At 48.8% G+C, this 21,544-nt stretch overlaps 6 protein-coding genes across 6 annotated transcripts; 2 read left to right on the forward strand and 4 right to left on the reverse strand.

The window, feature by feature from the left end:
* Positions 1–1,678: 1,678 nt before the first annotated feature.
* Positions 1,679–2,659, forward strand: GGS25DRAFT_521968 (uncharacterized protein; the record flags this gene model as incomplete). Its single annotated transcript, XM_049264144.1, has 2 exons — positions 1,679–2,305; positions 2,366–2,659. The coding sequence occupies 2 exons, from the start codon at positions 1,679–1,681 to the stop codon at positions 2,657–2,659; spliced, it is 921 nt and encodes a 306-aa protein (XP_049116941.1).
* Positions 2,660–3,266: 607 nt separating this feature from the next.
* GGS25DRAFT_491589 (thymidylate kinase-domain-containing protein) lies at positions 3,267–5,521 on the reverse strand. Its single transcript, XM_049261114.1, has 3 exons — positions 4,640–5,521; positions 4,456–4,564; positions 3,267–4,369 (listed from the first exon to the last, which is right to left on the reverse strand). The coding sequence occupies exons 1-3, from the start codon at positions 5,205–5,207 to the stop codon at positions 3,829–3,831; spliced, it is 1,218 nt and encodes a 405-aa protein (XP_049116942.1). The 5' UTR covers positions 5,208–5,521; the 3' UTR covers positions 3,267–3,828.
* Positions 5,522–6,198: 677 nt separating this feature from the next.
* GGS25DRAFT_291004 (uncharacterized protein) lies at positions 6,199–7,941 on the reverse strand. The gene is made up of 2 exons (XM_049257563.1): positions 7,717–7,941; positions 6,199–7,495 (listed from the first exon to the last, which is right to left on the reverse strand). The coding sequence occupies exons 1-2, from the start codon at positions 7,799–7,801 to the stop codon at positions 6,291–6,293; spliced, it is 1,290 nt and encodes a 429-aa protein (XP_049116943.1). The 5' UTR covers positions 7,802–7,941; the 3' UTR covers positions 6,199–6,290.
* A 4,641-nt stretch (positions 7,942–12,582) lies between these two features.
* Positions 12,583–14,241, reverse strand: GGS25DRAFT_521971 (uncharacterized protein; the record flags this gene model as incomplete). The annotated part of the gene is made up of 2 exons (XM_049264145.1): positions 12,583–13,684; positions 13,742–14,241. 2 exons carry the CDS (start codon positions 14,239–14,241, stop codon positions 12,583–12,585), a joined length of 1,602 nt encoding a protein of 533 aa, XP_049116944.1.
* An 860-nt stretch (positions 14,242–15,101) lies between these two features.
* On the reverse strand, positions 15,102–18,420 carry GGS25DRAFT_491607 (uncharacterized protein). Its single transcript, XM_049261115.1, has one exon. The coding sequence runs from the start codon at positions 18,010–18,012 to the stop codon at positions 15,466–15,468; it is 2,547 nt and encodes an 848-aa protein (XP_049116945.1). The 5' UTR covers positions 18,013–18,420; the 3' UTR covers positions 15,102–15,465.
* A 771-nt stretch (positions 18,421–19,191) lies between these two features.
* Positions 19,192–21,073, forward strand: GGS25DRAFT_491609 (P-loop containing nucleoside triphosphate hydrolase protein). The gene is made up of 2 exons (XM_049261116.1): positions 19,192–19,466; positions 19,546–21,073. Exons 1-2 carry the CDS (start codon positions 19,434–19,436, stop codon positions 20,428–20,430), a joined length of 918 nt encoding a protein of 305 aa, XP_049116946.1. The 5' UTR covers positions 19,192–19,433; the 3' UTR covers positions 20,431–21,073.
* Positions 21,074–21,544: the final 471 nt, after the last annotated feature.

The following is a 21,544-nucleotide window of genomic DNA, read 5'->3' on the forward strand; positions in this document are numbered from 1 at the left end:
TATCAGTCAATCTTTGGAAGCTGTAAGCATCAGATTTGCTCAGTGATGGTGGCTTGAAAGTTATCACTGGAGGAAAATCAAGATGAGAGCTGATAGCATAAGTAACTGCTGTGTTGCTTGTATTATTTCGTGGGGGTTTTATGTAGGCCGTGTAACAAACAGCTCTCGTCTTGTGGATGGGTAAAGAAAGAAAGGCTGTAGCTAGATGGAATTTATTACAGATGGAAAAGCTCATAATGCCATGCTTATTATTCATACCAGCTGTGAATTCTCCGCTTATGTTGGAGCCATATATGTAAGGTTGAATATCTAAGGAGGAAGGAGCCTTGCTGGGGAACAGTGAGACACCAGTTCTTCATCGTGATGCTGTGATAGACATGTGGGTTTTTGCAGCTCACAACTCAATGGATGCGTCTCCCATCATATAAGGCCACTTTGAGTGCCTATCTACTTGGGAAGGAGTTACCAGTGAACCTGAGGATATATACCTAGTACAGTGTCAAAGCAAGCTAGGAAGTGTGTATGATGGATCCCAGAAAGTCGTTAAAGTCGTTTACCCCTGAATATGATGTAGCAGCCAAATGTGTGGATTCTTTCCCCTAACCACACTGTCAAGGCCATCTTGCGACAGTCGATACCATGATGTACTCCTAGGTAGCTTCAAGTACTTAATTGTAGTGGCTTTTATCCTAAATTGAGCTTTTAGTGGTATTTATTAAGTGCTGTACGTTTATCAAGCACTAATGCCACAGCATTGTGCCCCTTTATAGGAGTGAGAAGCTACCACAACTACACTTATACTAGGAACCCCTATTCACATTCATAGGGGATATGAAGTGTAGCTAGAATACAAGAATACAAAGCATAGACATATATTTACAGCAACTTGATATTACCCAGAACCTAGTGTAGTGATTCTTTGTGATCAGGGAGCCCCTATCGTGAAGTACTTGCTCTTTGATTACCTAGTAGCCCTAATATTGCCAGCCCTCTCCCTAATTTGTTTGGTTACCTAGGTAGATACATATGAGATACATGTGCTACCCCTTTCGACTTTACTCGAAGTCGAAAGAGAAGGAATTTCGATTTCGATCCCTCCCTCCCTACCCTACCAGACACCTAACTAGAACCCAGCCCCTTCCATCTCTCAGGTCGATTACCAGGCATCAACCTCTGGCAAGATATTGAGAACCTGATCTTGTGTCCAGCAAGAGCAGCTGGGTCCCTATTCTCAAGTATTTAAGAAACCTGCTTCTCAGTTCTTTTCATCTTGAACTTTACAACCTTCCACACCTCCCACACACAAACCAGTTCAGTCTATTCCACTTTACAACCACACCCACCCGAACCCTTTACACGACCCTTCATCATCGAAAAATCGATATTATCGATTCAATTTTATTTTTCTGATTCATCTTGTCAACAAGATACAATTAGAAGCAACAATCATCGTCACTTTTGTCACATTGCCTTCTATTATTGAGACCAACATACAGATCGATATTCTCGATTCAAAATTATTTCTCTACTTCATCTTGTCATTAAGATACTATCAAAGCCAACGTCTTATCAACAAGATATAGTGAGAATCAGCAATCATTGTCACTTTGTCATATTGACTTCCATCACCGAGACCAACACCCTACCTGTTAGTTGAACTATCATCGCAACCGCGAAAATGAGAATGAGTTGGAGAAAAGCCATGAACGGCCGAATCATGCCGACCATCCCTGAGGTCCTTCATGAGTCTGCCGAGGGCCCGATGGTGTCAACAATCATCACCGGCAAGAAGGACAAGGCCATTATATTGCATAGCTTCTTGGATTTCCACCTCCAACCGGCCACAAAGTCATTTTTTGTTTCCAAGAGCGACGGGAAAGAGAAACAGATGTACCAGCGCGAGTTCGAGGTGTACGAGCGCTGCGTCGACCGCAATTTGAAGAAGATGGGCATCAAGGTTCCCCAGCTCACCATGGAGTACTACCCGGTTATGTGGCATGAAGGCTGCATGTCGCACGTCGAGGAGCCTACTATCGCCCCTAGCGTCTCTCCCTCTCCATCTTCATCTTCCTCCACTTCATCATCTACCACTCTCATCGCCGCCGAAGATTACTATACCGGTAAACTCAGCATCAACACTACCAGCAAGAGCGTTTCCAAGTACATCAACGACAACGAGAAGCAGCAACACCCCAACAACTTCTCACAGCAGCAGTACGTCGCCTCCCTCACCCGCCAGTTCTACCACGACCTCCCGTACTTCCGAACCATCATCGCCTCCTTCTGGGGCGCCAACGCCATCTCCGTGTCGGCGCTGACCCTCGAATCGCGCCCGTTCCTGCAGATCGCCTTCGGCGCGGCCTAGGACGCCGCGGCGACGACGACGCGGTACGCGGCCTCCGTCGAGTGTTTTGCGCGCATCATGGGGCACCTGCCGCTCCTTCCCGGCCACGCGGGCTCTTTCACGGATTATTTCGGCTTCCAGCTGGTGGATTACGCGGGACGGATGATCACGATCTTTGAGGCGCTGGAGAGACTGCCGCTGGGGGGGCGGTTGGCTGGCGATGACAAGAAGGATCTCAAGATGACCCTGATTGTGACCCACAAACTAAAGCATCTAGAGAAATACAACATGGAGCTTTATGTCCGTGGATTCTAGGGGGCTGAGAAGATGGGAGGCGAGGAGACGGGGAGAGAGGAGGGAAGTTCATTGAGTAGTTGTTTGAGTGTTTGAGTGTAAGACACGCCTATCCTCGCTTGTAGGGGAATGTCTACCATGGGCATGTATCGAGACATGGAGATGGGATGAGACGAGAAGAGACGAGACGAAACGAGCTAGGAATTCAGAAAGAAAGGTTGGGCTGGAAGTCGTCAAGCTATTCAAGGTTACTATCCGGGATTCAGAAAAGAAGAAAAGATTACGGAAAGGAAAAGTGCCGTCAAGACACCACTAGTTATCCGGTATGGGGAGGGAAAACGCACACAAGAAAAAAAAAAAAGGAGTCCCGGACACGACACCAGACAAACAGACATCGCCAACCATACGAATGATTCCATACACCACACCGCGCGCGCAGACATTACTGCAACACGACAGCGCGTTATCAAGGCTTCAGCACCGGAATACCCATATCCACCACCACCACCATTCATTGCCACTTTAGAAGCCAACTCAAAGCCTGTATCCAATACATACAGGCAAGGCGACACCTTTGACTCTGAGCGGGTTTTCTACTGTGAACTATCGATGAGCTTTTGATTCTGCAGACAGATTCAATGTTTCTTTTCTTTTCTCTTTCCTTGTGTAACTAGTTTCCTTGATAATTGACAAACACTTTACAAAAAACGTTGACTACCTACTTACTTGCCCAGTGATCAATTAATTGATTGATAGATTGATTGATTGACGTAGGTGTTGTACAACAGCTGTAGAAGATCACTAACGATCGAACCTGTAGGCCTACCTAATGACGGTACCTAACCTACCCAGCCTACCTGAGCACCTACCTAGGCAAGTAATTAATATTGATCCCACCCAAAGCTCGGACTGGGCATCATTTCGGACTCCACACGGTGTTCTCGTAGTCTGGTAGAGTTAAGACATGCCTACGCGTGTCTTGGGTGAAATGAGATTTCAATTAACGCGACTTGCTAGTCTCTTCCCTCTGACAGCAGTCCCTGGATCAAGGTGAGACAGCGCAATTCCCAATAGACCGGATGAGGCTGGGAAGACGCGTAAAGGGTCCAATATGATCGTGTCGTATCGTGTCGTGTCGTGTCGTGTCGCGACGTGCCGTACCGCGTTTTCAGTACCAATTTGTGGAAAACTCACCGCACCGTCCTCACCGTCTTTCCCACTTCGCCTCGCTCCACTGCTTCCAGCCTCGGGAGTACCAGCTCCCACACCTTCTCGGACAGCTCCTCGACACTGAGATCCGCATCCACGATCTGGATGTCCTCCTCTTCCTGCCTAAACTCGCCCTCTTCCGAGCTAGCCTCCCCTCTGCCCGCCCCGTTCCCAAGCCTCTCCAGGTCCCTGATTCTAGGCGCGTTTTTGCTGCTAGTAGTGGTGTTAACGGCGTTGCCGAGATCCCCCATACTAAGGCCCCAGAATAAATCGCGAACGCGTCGCTGCACCTCGCCTTTCTCATAAATTTCACCGCCCCAGCCACCGCGCTCCCGCGCCACCTGTTCTTCGAGGTCCAGGAACAACACCATGTCAGGTCGTGGCAACCCAACCTCGGGTGCTTTCGCCCAAGACAAGGATAGCGACTTGATGTTCTTGGCGGCACTGTACACGATGCCGCTATGGTAGAAGCGGTCGCAGATAATCGTGTGGCCGGCCTCGAGCTCGGCGTGGATTTTCTTACTGCGACAAGCGTGAGTTGTAAGTCTGGCGATTCTCACTCACTCGCTCGATTCAAACAGAATAAATTAGTGGAGGCAACAACTTACACAGCTTCCCATCGGTTAGCGCTGAACAGCAGATGAATGACGTGGTCGTCGATCTCCGCCTGGCCTTTCAGGTACAAGTCGATCATGCGACCGATTGTCGTCGTCCTGTCTATGAACGGACTCTATTAGCAAAAACGCACACGCTTCATCTCGTCATGAGCTTCGCTCGCCTGCTCCAACTCACCGGGGAACCGCAGGAACCGCACTTCCCGCCCGCTCTCGATGCACCTCTGCTGTAACAGTTTGGCCTGCGTGGTCTTCCCCGCGCGGTCCATGCCCTCGAACACGACAAACGTGCCGCGCACAGGTTTCTGAGGTACCGGCTCCGCCTCCTTCTCGACACCGTCCATGCTGTCGCCCGTGGGACTGTGCTCGTTGGAAGCGCCCCTGCTCTCATCTGGACCCCCAATTCCCAGCGCGTCTACGGTTTCCCCGTCCGACGCGACGGGTGGTGGCGCTGGCGCGGCCTGCGGAGATATGATCAGAGGCGCGGCTAAGATGGGTGGGGCGCCCGTGGCGACAGTTATAGAGTCCCCATCTTCGTTTGCGTAGTCTGGCCTAGCAGCTTGTATGGACTCTGATGACGAGCCAGTCTGGGTGGGTGGCGTTGCTAAGGCTGCTGCTACGGCGCTTAGAGACGGTGAGCGTGGTGGAGGGGTAGATTGAGACGCCTCTGGTTTGGGCGATGCTTGAAGTGCTACAGCCGATGACGCTATGGTCGCGGCTGTCGCGAGATCATTTATTGAGGCCATGATGTGACCTTTGGCTTTACGATCTCCTTACGATATGTAGGTATTTTACGATGTTGATATCTCCGTAGAGTAAATAAAGTGAGATCTGATGAATTAGTTGGTAGTTCATGTGTGAGAAGCAATCAGTAGATGAGTATCAATTGGGTATGAGATGGTCTTCTTATAAGACTTGAGACATGAGATGATATCGAATGATGAAGAGGAAGCGGCCGAATGTATCGTGATTAACTAAGACCCCAAATTTGAAGGATTTAAACCTTTGAGCTACCTTATTAAACCGTTAAACGGTTAAAAACACTGGCCTACTACCTGCTATAGGTAGTTGCTACGTACTAGCTAAACGCGCATTTAGCAGTGGGGTCACAAGCTGCCTTATGTAATCGTTATATCGTGATGAATTCATCACCTATCACTACATAGTAAGATGATAGGTAGGTGCTAGGCAGCCATAGCTAGCTCGCTCATTTGTTCTTTTCAGCGCCAAAGAGCGCCAGTTTCATGCAGATGGTTATTGATAGACATATAAGGTTTAATTAAGGCGAAAGATAATTGTGGGTGGGAAACTCGGAAAATAGCTACCTGCTAATTGTACTTGCAGTAGAACGTCATTAGGCCTTGTCATTCTATTATAGCACTTCCAACTTATTTGATTGGTATTCACTTTTAACTCAACCTTGCCATTGTGTAATTACAATTCACTCACGACATACAAAGGGGGATCTCAATATGAAATTACCATCGGTGCTTGCATTGGTTGAACACAGCAATAGAAAGGAAGAAACAGAGCAATGTACAAATGTACAAATCCACGGCCAACCATTGAGCCATAACACCAACGCCCAGTTGACCACCGGTATCCAGATTCCCATATCGTAACCATTGCCTCCCGGCCATTCCATTCCAAGAACGCCAGCAGCAGTAGTAATAATCACAATACTCCGTGTGGGGGCTATAGTACCGAGGTAATTAGTCGACTGAACGGAGCAGTATCAGTCCTGAGGAAAGCAAAAAAACACAAAATACATTGCGAGGACACTTGTCCGTGAAGTTCGTGGTGGTCATGGTCATAGCAATTAAACCAATTCATATCGTCGTCTCCGTAGCCGTAGTCTCCGCCTCATCCTTGGCGCTCCCACTCTCCCACACCTCGAAGCTCTCGCCTGTTCCCTCCAACGGCTCGAGCAGGGCAGCTCCGGGGGCCGGCGCGTCCGTCTTCTCCATCAACTCCGCGACGCTCTTAGCGACGACGACGACGGCTTCTTCAGCCGCGGACTCTTGCGGGTCCTCGAGTTGGTGGGCAGAAGACGGCAGCTCGCCGTTGTGGTTGTTGGAACCTCCCTGCTGCTGGCCCTCGCTCTCCTCGTCATCAAGAACCAGAACAACAGAGTTCTCATCATACCCTTCCGAGTAGTACTCGCGGACGTTCATCTCGCCGAGCGGGTAGCGCTCCTTCTCGAACACCATCTCGTCGTCTGATAGAGGTGCCTGTCTTGCTGCTGCTGCTGCTGCTGCTGCTGCTGCGCGGGGTCGCGACGAGGTCTGCGAGACGTCGTCGGCGGGGGGCACGTTCTCCTTGCCCTCGGCGCGCTCGCGCTGGCGGCGGCTCTCGCTCTCCTCGTCCGAGCTGATGTCCAGCACGCACGTGCTGTGCTGCAGCAGGTTCGTCATCTCCTGCTCCTGCGTGTCCTCGTGGATGTCGAAGAACCACGACGACTTCATCATCTCGCTCTCGTGCAGGCTGCCGAATTCCACGGAGCTAGGCGAGGCGGCGGTGGCAGCGGCGGGTGCTGGTGCTTTGGAGACGGACTTGCTGGAGCCATGATGGCGGCTGGCGTAGCTGGGGATGGTTCCTTTCAGAGCGGCGTCGAGAGAAAATGGGGTTCCAGTGCTAGAGAGGCCGAAAGAAGGCGGGTCCACGCGAGAGTATGCGCCGGTGCGGCGGCGAGACGAGAGAATGCCGGTTTTCTTGCCACGAGTTGGGGATCGGCCAGCGGGCGCAGACAGAGGCGACTTCGTAATGCCAGTGTTCAACTTGGTGGGCGATTTGGGGTTGAGATGCGATCGTGATCGGGGAGTAGCTGCCTTGGGCGGGCTGGCAACAGCGATGTTGCTGGCGCTTATAGACTTGGTGAGAAAGAATGACGGCTTGGCAAGAGGATCCTTAGTCGAGCTATTGCTGCTATCTGAGCCCTTCGATCTCTTAGAGAAGAGTTGCGGGTCGACGTTCTCGGAATCATCCGTATCTAAGCTTTCGGCCGCCTTTCGCTTTCCAGGAGAGTTTGAAAGAGCTATGAGAAAACTGTTTAGTACGGCATTCCAAACTCAACTCTACAAGAATTGCAGAGTGCGCAGGGTTTGAGTATGGCGGATGGATTGGATTGTGGACTAGATGGATCGCCTGTTTTTTTCTTCTGGCATTGGGTAATTAGGTAGGTAAGTGGATATCAAAACACCAATGCAATTGGTGTCTAAAACACGCCATGCACCTATATATTCCTCCATAACTTACCATTCTGTCGGTTCTTCTGGCTCGTCAGTGTCTGCAGTCGCGGTCCGTCGAGCGGCGCAAAGGGTTGGCGTGCGATAGTAGCCATTGCGGTATGTATGTGTCTGACGTGGTTCTTGTACGTGTCAAGGGATCTTTCTCAAATGTCCAATTGAACTACCAAATTACCAGTTGCAATTGAATTCAATCTGGGGCAACCAAGGATACCCAGGATTTACTGGACACCGATCGTAGTTGGCAAGGTGCGCAGTAGTCGACAGGGACGATTGACGCCTAAGAAAAAGTCTTTTTGAGGGAGAATGTGTTAGGTAATTGTCACGACTTCTTGTTGTTTGTTTGTTTGTTTTGATTCCTTTTTGCACTGATTGATGTTATCGTCAAACTGGGAAGCGAGAGCAAACCAAACTGCTAATTCTTCAAATTCACCAGTGACCAGTTGCAAGAGGAGCAGGAGGAGGAGGGGGGGAAATAGAAGAAAAAGTGGGCGAGAGATGGAAGGGGTGGGAATTGACAGGTCTTATTGCATCGCAAGTGTGTCGCCTGTGGGGGGGGAAGAGGAAGAGGTAGAGAGGTAGAAGAGTGTACTATGTAAAGGGAAAAGGGAAGGTCGCGCCAGTGGAGGCCAGGAAGGGTGGAGGATTGACGCGGGAGATCCAATGTCTTGGCTTAAAAAGTAGGTACTGTAGGGTGATGTATGTACATATATGTATGTAAAAAGTTGGAAATTGGGAATTCCAAGTACATATGCCCTGTATCCTACACTGTATCGTACTACTGCAGGTCTCCAGGGCTGCCTGAGGTATGCCTGGTATGGAGATACATAAATAGGTACGATGCAGGTTAATGTAGGTACTGTACAGTCTGTACTAGGTACTGAGTTAATACGTACTGTGTGTAGATAGGCACAAGCACAGTACCTAGATCAAACAATAATGGGACTAGGCTAGGAAGGGAGAAACAATGGGAATAGATGATTGGAACAATAGATGGTTGGCCTACTGCAGGTCAATGTAGGAAGTTATGCGAGGAAATTGGGAAGTGCGGTAGTGGTAGTTGTGGGATTCAATTACATATCACATACCTCCAGCTATGACACTGCTATGTATGTAGGGTACAGTACAGTACATAGGTTTCAAACGAAGTTCAAATGAATGAATGAACTTCTCGGTGGACTTGCGGGAATCGGTTTGCTCTCCCTTTCGTGTTGTGGACGCGTGGTGTTGGTGTAAAATGGTCATAGTTCTGGAGTCATCACCAATCAGAAATAGGGGGTCACCACAAGTTGGACGGAGACAATTACCTGATTACCTGCATGGATCAAAGTGTGCAAGGGCCACTTGGGACTTGACTGGATGCGGACAAAATGTTGCCGTCAATTCTTGGAAATGTCTCTCATCTCTCTCATCTCCCTCATGCAATTCCCCGGTCCCAATATCTGATTTGTCCATTCAGCTGATTCAAAGCGTCAAGACCGTCTCACCAAGTAGTAACAGCGCCCGAAAAGTTAATCGAATCCGCAACTATGCATCTTGTATGCATCTACTGCATCTGCTACATAGTAGATGCATACGAACGAAAGCCAATCATCGCGTTCAATCTGTAATCCAAGACATGGTTAGTAGACATGGTAGTACCTATTCTTACACACACCCAAGCAAGTTGAAGCAACTGCCTACGCTACCTACCTAGTATCTAGGATTCTAGGGTACCTAAGGTAGGTAAAACAAAAAAGGGGGGGTCGATCCAAACGGAACCACCACCGAACGGGTCCCCAAGCCGAAGTACACTTTAAAGTGATCGCGCTTCTCTCTCTCTCTCTCTCTTGTGCTTCTTGTGGGACACGAACTGTTTCCACTTGCGCGAATCGAATGCAGGGGTCCGCGTTTTTCGCGTTCATAAAGAACTGGTCTTCCCCCATTTGCTCCCCTACCTTACCCCCCCCCCCCCCTTCGCTCCATGGCTCGCTCATCATCACCGCCCCAGGCAAAGTTTTGTCACGAACCATTTACCAGGAAATACCGGATTCTAAGACACCGCTATCGATCTTCAAGTTAAGGTCCTACAGTGCTTTTTTAGAAACAAAAAAAAAAGCATTTGCGCTGCTCATGCTATGCTGGCCTGGCCTGGCCTGGATTAGTATATCCCTTTCCCCCGGGCTTGGGGCTTCCTACTTCTATGCATATCTAGAATATGCTGGCTACTACTAGGCAGCTGCTAGGTATCTATCTAGGGCCTAGGTGCTATCTTGAAATGACTAAAGCTAACGGACAAACAAGCGTTGTCCGGGTTAGTACTTCGTACACTTTTGTCTATCACAGGCTTATCGTACTGCCGAGCTATAAGGGGTCCGTGCCGGGCTCAGGACCAACGTCAGGCTCGACCTTTAGAGGGAGGGGTATAATAGTACGATAGCCATCTCAGTAGGAGGCAACTTTTTTATTGGAGACCTTCCTCCTCCCATGGTCTGACTTGCTTGCCCTGATTGTCACGGTTTCTATCACCAGAGCCGGACAGCCAATGAGGTATATACGCATGGCAATCCCATGCGGCGCATTGAGAATCAAGAGGCGACTAGGCCGCATATGACACGTCCATCTATCTTCCTGTCGTAGCCTATTGGGAGACGGCGTGAGGACGGACTATGTTCAGCCTTGGAAGGTGCCTCGCTAGCATACATACACAACCTTGGACGAGAAGCTTCTGCTATCCTTTAGCCTGCCACTCAAGCAAACATATTAAACTTGGTTATTCCCTACCGTTCTAAGGCTGAGGAAGTGGCCGGCATGACGTGCGTGTTGGTATACCACGACCGTTTGTTTGAAGGTCAGCCTATAACTAGGCGGTGCTAAAATCATGCTGACCTGCTAGACATTCACCCATTGGTCCTGATATCAGAGGAATACTACTCGGTGCCTTCCTATGTGTGTGAGAGAGTCTCTTTTGAACAATCGGCGACCAAACGGCCGGCGGACGGGTAGGAGATAACGCTGGTGCATCAGCGACATCACCCCCCCAGCCATGCCGAAACTCCCTAGTGCCTAGTCTGGTTTACTACCCATGACACCTGCATCTCAATCGCAGTCATCCTAAAGGTCTGCTCTATACGCGGCGGTGTTGATAGTTCGGCGCGTCCTAGACAGACGTCTCGCGCGGCACCTTACTACATCAAACACTCTAGGCCCAAACTTGGCCCGACGTCGCGCCACGGCGATAAGGCCAGGACAATGGCAAGATCATGCCCGTTGTTGCCGGAGTGAAGATAGTTTGAAGAACGATGCCATGGTATAAGCTGTTGAAATCATGGCAAGAGTCCGGATATGAGACTGCGAATGGTTACAGTTTTCTCGATGTGCAGTACATACATGTATGCGTCTTACAACTCCCCCCCAACGTACACCTTCCTAGGTAGGGACCTGTCCAGTCGTGGATATAATTCGGCGTACATGGGAGTGGCGATATCATCGCGTCTTACTGGTGATGTTCGTACAGTTTCGTGTTAGCGCTGGTACGCATATATGACGTACAGAGAGGCAAAAGTCTCTCGGTTCTCAATACGCTGGTCCCCCATGTGGTCGCCTTATCAGCTTATGCATCGCCACGAAGACATGCCCATCTGGTCAACAGCGTTTGATGGAAGGTCTGAAGGTTAGAGACACAGGAACACTTTGCTCACGGCTTAGTCTGAGGTATCAATCCGATATACTTACTTATGTTCGTTATCTGGGTACAGCTATATCGAACGGTTCTCTTTAGATACACCCATCATTGCTTTTATGTTGACTTCGGGTCGAGTAGTTGCCTAACGTACCTATATTACCAGGTATGAATCTAGGCAAAGTGACCTCGTACTTGAAAGTCCAAGGTGCCCCTACTACCCCTTGACCTACCCGCCTTCAACGAGGGTCGGAAGACAGGTTTACCCAGCCTCTTGAGTTTCCTTACACCAAGAAGCGGCCGAAGGCCGCAGGCTTCGTGTTTGAATTAGGGGGCGGTTGTTCCCATTGCCATCGAGGCCGACATGTACCTCAAGCCGGCAGCTCGCGCCTCGTCGTCGTGGTTTCAGTGGGCCATTCTACCACCCTCGATTACGGTACATCAACTCTCGAAAGAGTGCGATACATTGAAGCGAGCTAGAAGTCATGCTTTGGTTAGGGCTTATAGCCTTGACCCGGCCATCGTCTGATTGGCAGACCCGCGCCGGGAATTCAGTTGATGTGCCAGTTGGCGTTGATATTGGCATTGGCTGAAAGAGTTGGTTAATAAAGAAGGTTGGGCTCCATTTGATGGCTATGGGTGTGACGTCTACCACCCTAACTTGTTGAGTACATGACCTTGTAGTCAAGCTGTGTCGAGTTTGGCCGAAGAGTGTCTACCTAGTCAGTCCATCCAGAGATTGAGTTCCATAATTTGTCCCTGTAGGCGTAGTACTTGGTATGCCTATAAGGTAGCTGCTTACCTACCTAGGTACCTATTACAAGCCAACCTGGACGTTCCAGTACCTATGGATCTCAGGATAGCGACTTTATAAGGCTTCGTGACCAGCTTACTCATAGATAACAGGAATACCAGGCATCGAAGAGCAGCACCAAGGCTCTTGTTAGACGATGTAGAATCCCACTGATATTTCTTTCTTCATTCAATAAAGGAACTTCAATCACTTCGCGCTGCAACCATGTGTAGGTATCTACTCAGTTTATATATCAAAAGAATTATTTCAAGATATATCGAATCGAATGGCAAAGCCAACAGGTATAGTAGTCATCTCCAGGACCATTCTCCTCCTCCATATTATACAACGAGACAGTGGGGTATCTTTTTAAATTTCGGCCGTTTATTTTCACAAATCATTCATCCCATCCACTCAGCAAATCATCTCCTCGGCGGCCTAAGGCCTCCCTCCTCCGACATCCTCATCTCGACGCCCGAATCCGCCTCCGACCCCCGCGTCGGGGGTATCGGACGCGAGAAATTCGACGGCCGGCGCTGCAGCCGCATTGGCGGCTCCATGCGCAGGGGGTGTAGTGTGGCGGCTGGCTCTGGCGGTCGGATGTCTGTCGTGCTACTACCGTTACCACCGCCATTATTGCTGTTACTAGCGTCGTTGTTGTTGTTGCTGTTGTCATGGTGGTGGTGCGGGTGATCCGCAGTCTCATCCGGGACATCAACCACGCTCGGCGGCACGTAATTCGGGTTCCTGATGACCCTTATCTCCTGGCGAACCGCGACCTCCGGCTCCGCCGCGTACCGGACGGTCGACAGCCGGGAGCGCTGCGCGCTGCTGGCGATGCTGGTGCTGGGGGTCACGCGGTGTCCCGTGCTAGCCCTCGACGAATGGGCGGAGTTGGAAGAGTGGGAGGAAGGTGGGGGGGAGATGTATTCGGACTGGGCTTTCCGCGCGCGGTCTCGGGAGGGTGTGCGGGCCATCGGCGGGACTTGCAGTTGCTCGGCTGCGTTGTTGTTGTTGTTGTTGTTGTTGTTGTTGTTGTTGTTCCATTCGCTGGGCCACCCCCCGGGGTTATACGCTGGTCGTGGAGGGGACCTGGAGAACGAGGGCGGTAGCTTCGGCATGGGTGGCGCTGTTGCAGACGACGAGAGTCTGGCGCCTCGGACTGGGGATATGTTGTGCATTGTCGCGACGGGAGAGTTCGCCATGAGCTCTGTTTTATCGTCGTCGTAGGACAAGTCGTTGGTCGTTACCGTAAGGGGTCCTGCACTACTCTGGGCCCGGGGTCCGGCTGGCTTGGGCTCTCCCAGCCGGAAGATCTCTGCCGTCGGTAGTGTTAAAATAGAGCCGCTGTTGCTCTCCTTTCGCTGCAACGAGGCTCGACGAGAAACGCTTAGGTCTGGTCCGAAGTCGCCGGTGAAGCGGGCACTACCGCGTTGGGTCAGTAGGGCGCTTCTAGTTAACCCTGTGGTCGCGAAAGGCGTGGGGTTGCTTTCGATCGAGGCGGATATCGTGATGAACGATGGTCTGTTTTTCGAGTTAGCTTGAATCTAGTAGAGGCATGTCCGCGGGGGGTTTCCTTACATGGCACCAATGCATATCACCAGATCCAGATACGGCGCTGTTCCAGCAAGGCCCGGCAAAGGGGCCGCCTTGGCAATCATGACGCACGTGGCGACGAGAGCAGCCACCCAAACGGCGATACCGAGTCGTGCGACGAGCAGCGCGCTGGCATGAAGGTAGTCGCCATAGATCTGTGGTGGCCCGGGGCCTCTTCTCCTAAAGTTCTTCCTCGCTCCTCTGATATGGATGCAGATGTAGAATAGAGCTATCGCAGCGGCGAATAGTATGAGGTCTCGTGCGATACATGCGGCTTGAATCTCCACCGGCTGTATCATCAACACCACCGCAAGAATGATGCCCCCGGAGGACGCTAGGAAAAGAAGTATAAGAGCGCCGAGAATTATCGAAGGGCGCTTCCTCTTTTTTTGTTCCTTGTTGTATTGATCAAGAGACTTGTATAGAAGCTCCGAGTGCTTGCCATCGACGGACGAAGCCTGGTCTTCCTCACCCTTGTACGCCATCTGAGCGTTGCCCAAGTATCAACAGTGCCGACCAGCTGCCCCGTTGCAAATTGATAGTGTCGTCGAGTGAGAATGATGAGAGGGATTCATCTACAAGAAGGGAAAAAAAATATAAACTGAGATTATAAACAATACTGAAACGAAAAGTTGCCCGCAACATAAGAAATTAAAGCAATGTATAAATAATAACCATCATCGTGAGATGCTCATCCCAACTAAATTGACGAGGCAGGACATGACAGAGGACGGCGTGACCTGGCCATGGTTTGGAATGAACGAAGGCCAATTTTGGTGGTGACGAACGTTTACGGAAGAAGAGAATGAAGTCGACCTCGTTCTTTTCTACATTTTACTATAAACCTACAGTACCTAAGGTACTACTAGTAGATCCCTAAGTTAGTATGTTTCCCAATCACGCAGTAGGCTTAGCAGAGAACAGTTCTCTTACCCCTAGTTCCCCACAGATGTTTTCATCTAGGCATGTTTGACAACATAGCTGGGTTCCGAGAAGGGAAATGGAGACCTTACAGTTTGATAGTCGAGGTTGCAATGAGAAGTGAGAGGTGGTTGTGTAGCATGGCTAAGAACATTCCAAACGTTGGTAATTGGCTGATTTAGGAAACCGAGATGAGGATTGGGTTACATAAAGCACCCGTCTTAGTAACGCTAGAACCCTTGTAAAACAGGGGAGGCGGTTAGGGTAAACAATGCGAGACATCTGCACCGAGCCTCAAATACTACTGTACCTACCTACCTACTGCCTACGTAGATGGTGACAGGTATGTACTATGGTATGCACGTACAAGGTGTAGGCACCTACTGGCCGAGCCATTGGAATGTCCAATTTACCAATATATAGCTTGAGGTCTTAGAGCCAGGAGGCCCGTGATATCTGTAATTATATTATTTTGGCCGTTGGAAGCGTTATACGAAGTAAGTAGAAATGGCTGAAAAAAATATAAAGTAATTGGCATCGCTTTGGACTGCTAAAACTCATAATGTACAGCAGAAACATTGAAGGGAATCGCTCTGATTCCAAACCCGTGAAACGCCTATAACGATGCTTCGTAACCAAGACATCAACCGTCCTTTTTGTTTACTCCAAACGTAAGGCTCTGATAAAATCCTTAATCATCTCAAGTCTCCCATTGTCGATCACCGCTATCGCCGTCTCCAAATAGAACCTAAACATAGGAATGAATAATGAATCTGTGAACATGCGAGCTAGCGTAACATGTACGATAAGTCTGGCAGATTTCGAACAATACTATTCACGACATCATCCTGATCCTGCTCGTCGTCTGATTTCTGGATTGGACTAAGTATACCCTTCACCGGAACTTCAGTTCCTCGAATCTTCTCCTCATCTGACTGTACTATTGGAATTTCCAAAGATGTTGGAATGGCCATGGTCTGGGTCTTGAGTGTATTCGCCTGACTCAACGTTGGCCCCGACAAAGGTGATCCGAAGCCCGAAAATCCGGCCGGTGGCCAAGGGTCTTTCCTTGGAGACTGTGGCGTACTTGCAGGGGAGCCTTGAAAATTGGAAAAATCCGCGAGTGGCCACGGGGGATTTATTCTTAGTGCTTTGGCACTCGAAGAGCTTGATTGACTAGCCCCTTGCTTTGAGGCCTGAGTGCTTTGTGGGATGGAAACCGAAAGTTTTGGCATCGACATGCTGCTACCGTGGGAGATTACTGGTTTCTTTCCGTCGGGAATTGGCTTATTGTTGACAAAGCTAGCCCAGACCGAGCCAGCATCAATGGACGGTTTTGGCGCTAGAATAGGAGCTGGATGAGTTTCTACCCGAGGAGACGATACCATCTCACCCCAATCGTCGTCATCATCGTCCTCTAAGGCCGGTTCAACCTGGCTAAGTTGGTGATGTGGTCGAATCGGGGCTGGGACATGGGTGCTAGACCCGGTCTTGGTGGATGCCAGTGAAGTCAGGCTTGCAGATTTCACGTGTTGGCTGTCTTTATTGTTATTGCCCAGAATCGGAGGTGGAATAGAGGACGACCTTTTGGCATCTGAGCTCCAACCAAAGCTAGGAAAGGAATTTTCCCTCGGGCTAGAGATTGCACCGGGGGGCTTGATAGGGCTTTGAATTGATCTTCTCGGTTCGGGAGTTGAATCCACGGATTGGATTGATCGCGCTGAGCTTTGAGTCGGCGATTGAACCGATGTATTTCGTGAATGCGCGGCAGACGCCTTTCGAGCAAAGACTTTGCCCAAATCGATCGGGGCTGCAGAAGAGTCCCAATTGAAGGCGCTTACTCGTTTACCAGCACCGAGTGAGATTCGTCCAGAAATTGAATCCTCTTCCATCCACCTTCGAACGATTTTGATGGTATCACCATGTAACCGAGATGTTGACCACTCCACCCTATGATAATTATCATCATCACCTGAATCATGTTTGCGCATCGACCCATAGCGAGAGATCCGATACCACGTCTTGCGCTCCGAGATTGTTGTAAAGCTATCTGCAATGACACGATCTGAAAGTTCATGGGCTTCCCTCGTATTACCACCCGCATCTGGGGGAATATCCGAGAATAGTTTATCTATGGATTGAAAGTCGATGTCAAACTTTATAGGACCGAATTTCTCAATAAGCTGCTGGACTGGTATCGAAGCTAGTCTTGACACCACTGCTGGACTTTCAGTTAATTCATTCAAGTGGCCCGGTAAAGAGGTATCATGTAACTGAGTCCTAGGTGTCGATGGCCTTCCGCGCGAGGCCGGGGGGCCTATCTCGGAGGTTGGTTTGTTGTATTCGCTGTGCACATCTTCAAAGTCCCCGAAATCTCCGTCATCTTCACCTCTAGTGCTTCGGACCTGGCTTGGTGACCTCCCCCGACTTTGGTTCCTTGAAGGTTCAAGTCGTGTCGGTGGGTGTGGCTCCTCCGTAGTAGCCTTATCAATTCCATTGTATATTCCCACAAGTTCCTGAACTTTACCCGAGGGTCTTCGTGATGCGACCTGTAATCGCAATTTGGGGTCTTCGTCGATCGAAGTAATCGGCGAATCTTGAACGTCTGGCCCATTGGTACTGTCGACTGAGAAGGTAGAAGATGATCTAGAAGGGGTATTATGAATGTCAGCTTTGGGCGCCGGGTTTGTATCTGAAATGTAGGGTCCATCGGCGTTTGGTGATAGCGGTGTCGGTTCCAGTTCTGATGCTTGTTTATTTATTATATTCTCTCTCTTCTTCAACTGGGCACCATTTCTTCTAGCTTTGGGGGTGGGTTTGTCTTGCGCGACTCGTAGGGGCTTCTCAATCGGTTCGCGTTGAGCACTTGCAATGGGGCTCTCCGGTATATTCGATATTGTTGATAAATCATTTTTTCTGTCTTGTAGCGATACTTCCGCTGCCCATGGGTCCGGGGAGTGAGGGAGGAACACAGATGGAGATCGAGATCGTGGAAGTGGTCTCAGACCTGGAGACGTGGCGGCGCTACTCGGCCATGCAAGAGGACTTCTTCTTCCCGAGTCGTTAAGTCTTGGACTTGGATGAGATATTTGCGAGGACGAATCTGCCCAGACCCCCCAATCCAACGGCTTAGTTGTAATATCTGGCTGGTCATCGCCCTTCCAATCTTTAAACCCATCATCTACCCAGGGTGACAGGGTTTGGAGGCTTGAAGTGCTGCTGAAGAAGGCTTTTGGAGGCGGAATGAGTAGGTTTTTAGGTGGTGATGGCGCAGGAGGGTCACGTTTGGATGTCAGATCTGATGATGCCCATGGCGAGCCCCAAGGATCATCCATAGTTAGTTGAACCGATGGTCATATTGGTTGCCGATACGGCTATTCGAAGAACCTAATACTCCAATTGAACGGCTCGCATGTATCTAGAATAACGAAGCGCGTAGGCCAGAAGCTTTGGAGTGGAGCATATCGTTGGCTATTCCAATGTGTCGTGTAGAATCTGTACAATCTGGTTTCTGACTATGGAAATGAAATGCCAAGAATAATATGGATAACTTATTATTATTATTATTGTTGAATTTGTATTCCACCTGTAAGCACTGAGCAGCTCAAGCGTTAGAAGCCAGTCGCGACGCTAATCACGGAGAAGACGGGGCGGGTTCAGGGGTTGAGCCTGCAACTTGCATGACGAGGGAAATCAATCGATTCCTTGGCTCGGAACGGCTGGGAGATTTGGAGATGGCGAACATTACCACAATTTACCAGTCACCCTTGGGAGGTACCTACATTTGCGCCACAACATGGGGTTTTAGTGTGGCTACAACACACTGGAAACATTGAATCTACCCTAACAAAAGCTTAACCTAAAAGGTTTCGTCATTTCCGCATGTCATGGAGGGGCAAAATTTTGTGCAACTTCTAACTATGTACTTGGTACCATTAGTCAAATATGCAACTACATAACGTATTAGACCTAGAACTGGACCAGACTCAGATCCGGACCACCTCAAAACAACAGCAATACCAAATCACTTCAAATAATTATTACGCCGCCAAACATTTACTAAATTTGATATAATTTAATAATATGATATATTATCTCAGTTTAAATATAAATATCATATTAAGAATTAGATACATCGGTTACGCGGTTCGGAATTTGATAATATATATATATACATAGTAGGTTTTATGCAACTAAGCAGTATAAAAGTCGTATCTCGATGAATCGGCGTCGGATCTTTTTTTAAATTTTTATATTCGTATATTTCGATATGATAAACACGTTCGTAAAGTTTCGTTTCGTTTGAGGCAGGATTCGTGGCGTTATAAATTCTTTTAAGTGATTTGGTATTGTTGTTGTTTAGTGTTGTTTTAGGGAGGTTTTGGGAGGTTTTAGATATCCTAGGTAACTAAAAAATTAAGGTGGTCCACATCTGAGTCTGGTCCGGTTCCGGGTCTAATACGTTAATGTAGAGGGGCAATTTCTTGCTGATAAATGCAACTCCGGTTGACGCCGATTTATTCTCCCTCGTCTTCTAATGCCTACTACATGTGTACACAGCACTTAGCTACGCTGCCTCCAAGTAGAAAGCGAAGCGCTATTGCAACATGAAGCTTTTTCAACCACCTTAAAGCTATTTTCTTATATTCAATGTTACAATTATCTTTGTCTCATGTCATCTGCCCTTAGACTAGGACTTAAGCTCAACATTTTAACACCCGCATCGACTTGAGTAGTGCGTATTTCTTGTCTAACGATGTCTCTCGCAAATATAAAGCACATTATCTTGGTATGTCTACCTTACCTTACCAATTTAGCTCACAAAGCTTTCAGTATTGAATGATACGATTTAACATTCAAATGCGCAGGTCTTGTCGGGCAAGGGCGGTGTAGGGAAATCATCTGTGACTACACAACTCGCCTTGTCGTTATCACTCGCCGGCCACTCTGTTGGAGTTCTCGATGTCGATCTTACTGGGCCATCCATGCCACGAATGTTCAATATCGAAGATGCAAAAGTCACTCAAGCTCCTGGTGGTTGGCTCCCCGTAACTGTGCACCCTGCAAACCCCGACGCTGGTATAGGCGAATTAAGATGCATGAGCCTTGGCTTCTTACTACGTGGAAGAGGCGATGCCGTAGTATGGCGGGGACCCAAGAAGACCGCGATGGTCCGGCAATTTCTCTCAGATGTATTGTGGGGAGATCTGGACTATTTACTCATCGACACACCTCCAGGGACTTCCGATGAGCACATATCACTTGCGGAAACACTGCTAAAAGATGCATCCCCGGGACAAGTTGCTGGGGCGGTAGTGGTGACTACGCCTCAAGCTGTGGCTACGGCGGACGTAAGAAAGGAGTTAAACTTCTGTGCAAAGACGGGAATATCGGTGGTCGGCGTCGTAGAGAACATGGCTGGATTCGTATGCCCCAATTGCGCTGAATGCACGAATATTTTTGGCAAGGGGGGAGGCCAAGTTATGGCGGAAGACTTCAATGTACGATTCTTGGGGGGCGTCCCTATTGACCCTCAGTTTGTTATGTTGGTCGAAACGGGCAGGCGACCGCTATATCCAAAGGGAACTATCATTGAGGGACAGGATATTTCGGAGACACATCAAAACGGGCATGCCGATACGCCTAGTGAGGAAACGAAGGCAGCCAGCCTACTTGCAGACAAATATCGAGATTGCTCCCTTGAGCCTATCTTCAGAAAGATCACGCAAGATATCGTCACAGCTATCGGATGATATCGGACGTATTGTTATCAGCCTAAGCTATATGGCCTAGAAACTGACATGCCGTGTGACCGCACTGAGTTATGTATATTGAGATCCAATGTAACTGCATGCAAGCAGTTGAAACCCCCATTTCTAGTGGCTGGATACTTTTCGTTAACAGTCCTGTATCTCTTATCGACGACCGACCTACCTACTGCTGGAGGGGAAGCAATCGAGTGTGGCACTAGAATAAATGATAAATGCCGACCTATTACGATCTATGTCTCACAAGAGGATCAGGGGCGTCGCATTCAATAATGTTGCAGTCATGAGCATGGGGCTGTCTGGACTGCCTGGGCTGCGACTTGGGCATTTTACCTGGGACCAGATTTCCTGCTTTCTTCTTCGCCATGCTACATTCTCCAAATCCCATGGCTATGGAAATTCCCATTGCAAACATTTTTTCTCGCAGAATACGTTCGTGTAATGTGGTGATCGCTTTCAACAGAACTACTACGTATGTAGAGTGAACAACAGTCTCCAAAAAATTACAATTAGTTCAGAAAGAAAAAGGAGGTGTAAGCAAAATTGATGCAACTTAATATGTTGATGTTTTGCTAGCATAAGAACTTTAGTAGACATTCGGCAAATGTGCAAGTGATTATCGTTGGCGATTTTGAAGTTCATGTTGGTTCAAGTTGTAATATGTTATTATGTAAGGTCCGATTTTATAGGTGTCTGCATCATATGCATCCCCCTCCATAAATGGGGCAAGATGAACTTGAACTTGCTCTCACCGCGCAAAATTAAGCCTTGGAGAACCTGGAAGTCATTGATTCTCCACTTTGGGTAGGATAGTGACCTCACTCCTACCCAATGGCCACGCAGCTACGACTGTCAGGTACCTAACCTAATTGCTGGGTTACCATATTAACACATGCATAGAGGCAGGTGCACATGGACATTTGAATTCTTCACTCCAGGTAACAACTTGATGCAAGATAGGCAACTGCCCATACATTTGCCCACACGCAAAGTTCAATTCTTAATGTTGTCGTACAATACAATAGTACATAATAGTAGCTGAAGGTAATTTAACACAAGGTTCATCTAGAACACTTGCAAATCTACTGCCTTGCTTGGT

This window comes from Hypoxylon fragiforme, assembly GCF_022984875.1.
Source record: "Hypoxylon fragiforme strain CBS 206.31 chromosome Unknown GGS25scaffold_5, whole genome shotgun sequence".
NCBI lineage: Eukaryota > Fungi > Ascomycota > Sordariomycetes > Xylariales > Hypoxylaceae > Hypoxylon > Hypoxylon fragiforme.

Excerpts from the sequence above, each read along its gene's own strand:
- GGS25DRAFT_491589 (XM_049261114.1), bottom strand. The coding sequence starts at position 5,207 with ATGGCCTCAATAAATGATCTCGCGACAGCCGCGACCATAGCGTCATCG. Across the intron at positions 4,565-4,639 it reads GCGGTTCCTGCGGTTCCCCG|ACAGGACGACGACAATCGGT; the intron begins GTGAGTTGGAGC and ends GTCCGTTCATAG. Across the intron at positions 4,370-4,455 it reads GCTAACCGATGGGAAGCTGT|TAAGAAAATCCACGCCGAGC; the intron begins GTAAGTTGTTGC and ends CGCTTGTCGCAG.
- GGS25DRAFT_291004 (XM_049257563.1), bottom strand. The coding sequence starts at position 7,801 with ATGGCTACTATCGCACGCCAACCCTTTGCGCCGCTCGACGGACCGCGA. Across the intron at positions 7,496-7,716 it reads CCAGAAGAACCGACAGAATG|CTCTTTCAAACTCTCCTGGA; the intron begins GTAAGTTATGGA and ends GTTTTCTCATAG.
- GGS25DRAFT_491607 (XM_049261115.1), bottom strand. The coding sequence starts at position 18,012 with ATGGATGATCCTTGGGGCTCGCCATGGGCATCATCAGATCTGACATCC.
- GGS25DRAFT_491609 (XM_049261116.1), top strand. The coding sequence starts at position 19,434 with ATGTCTCTCGCAAATATAAAGCACATTATCTTG. Across the intron at positions 19,467-19,545 it reads ATATAAAGCACATTATCTTG|GTCTTGTCGGGCAAGGGCGG; the intron begins GTATGTCTACCT and ends TCAAATGCGCAG.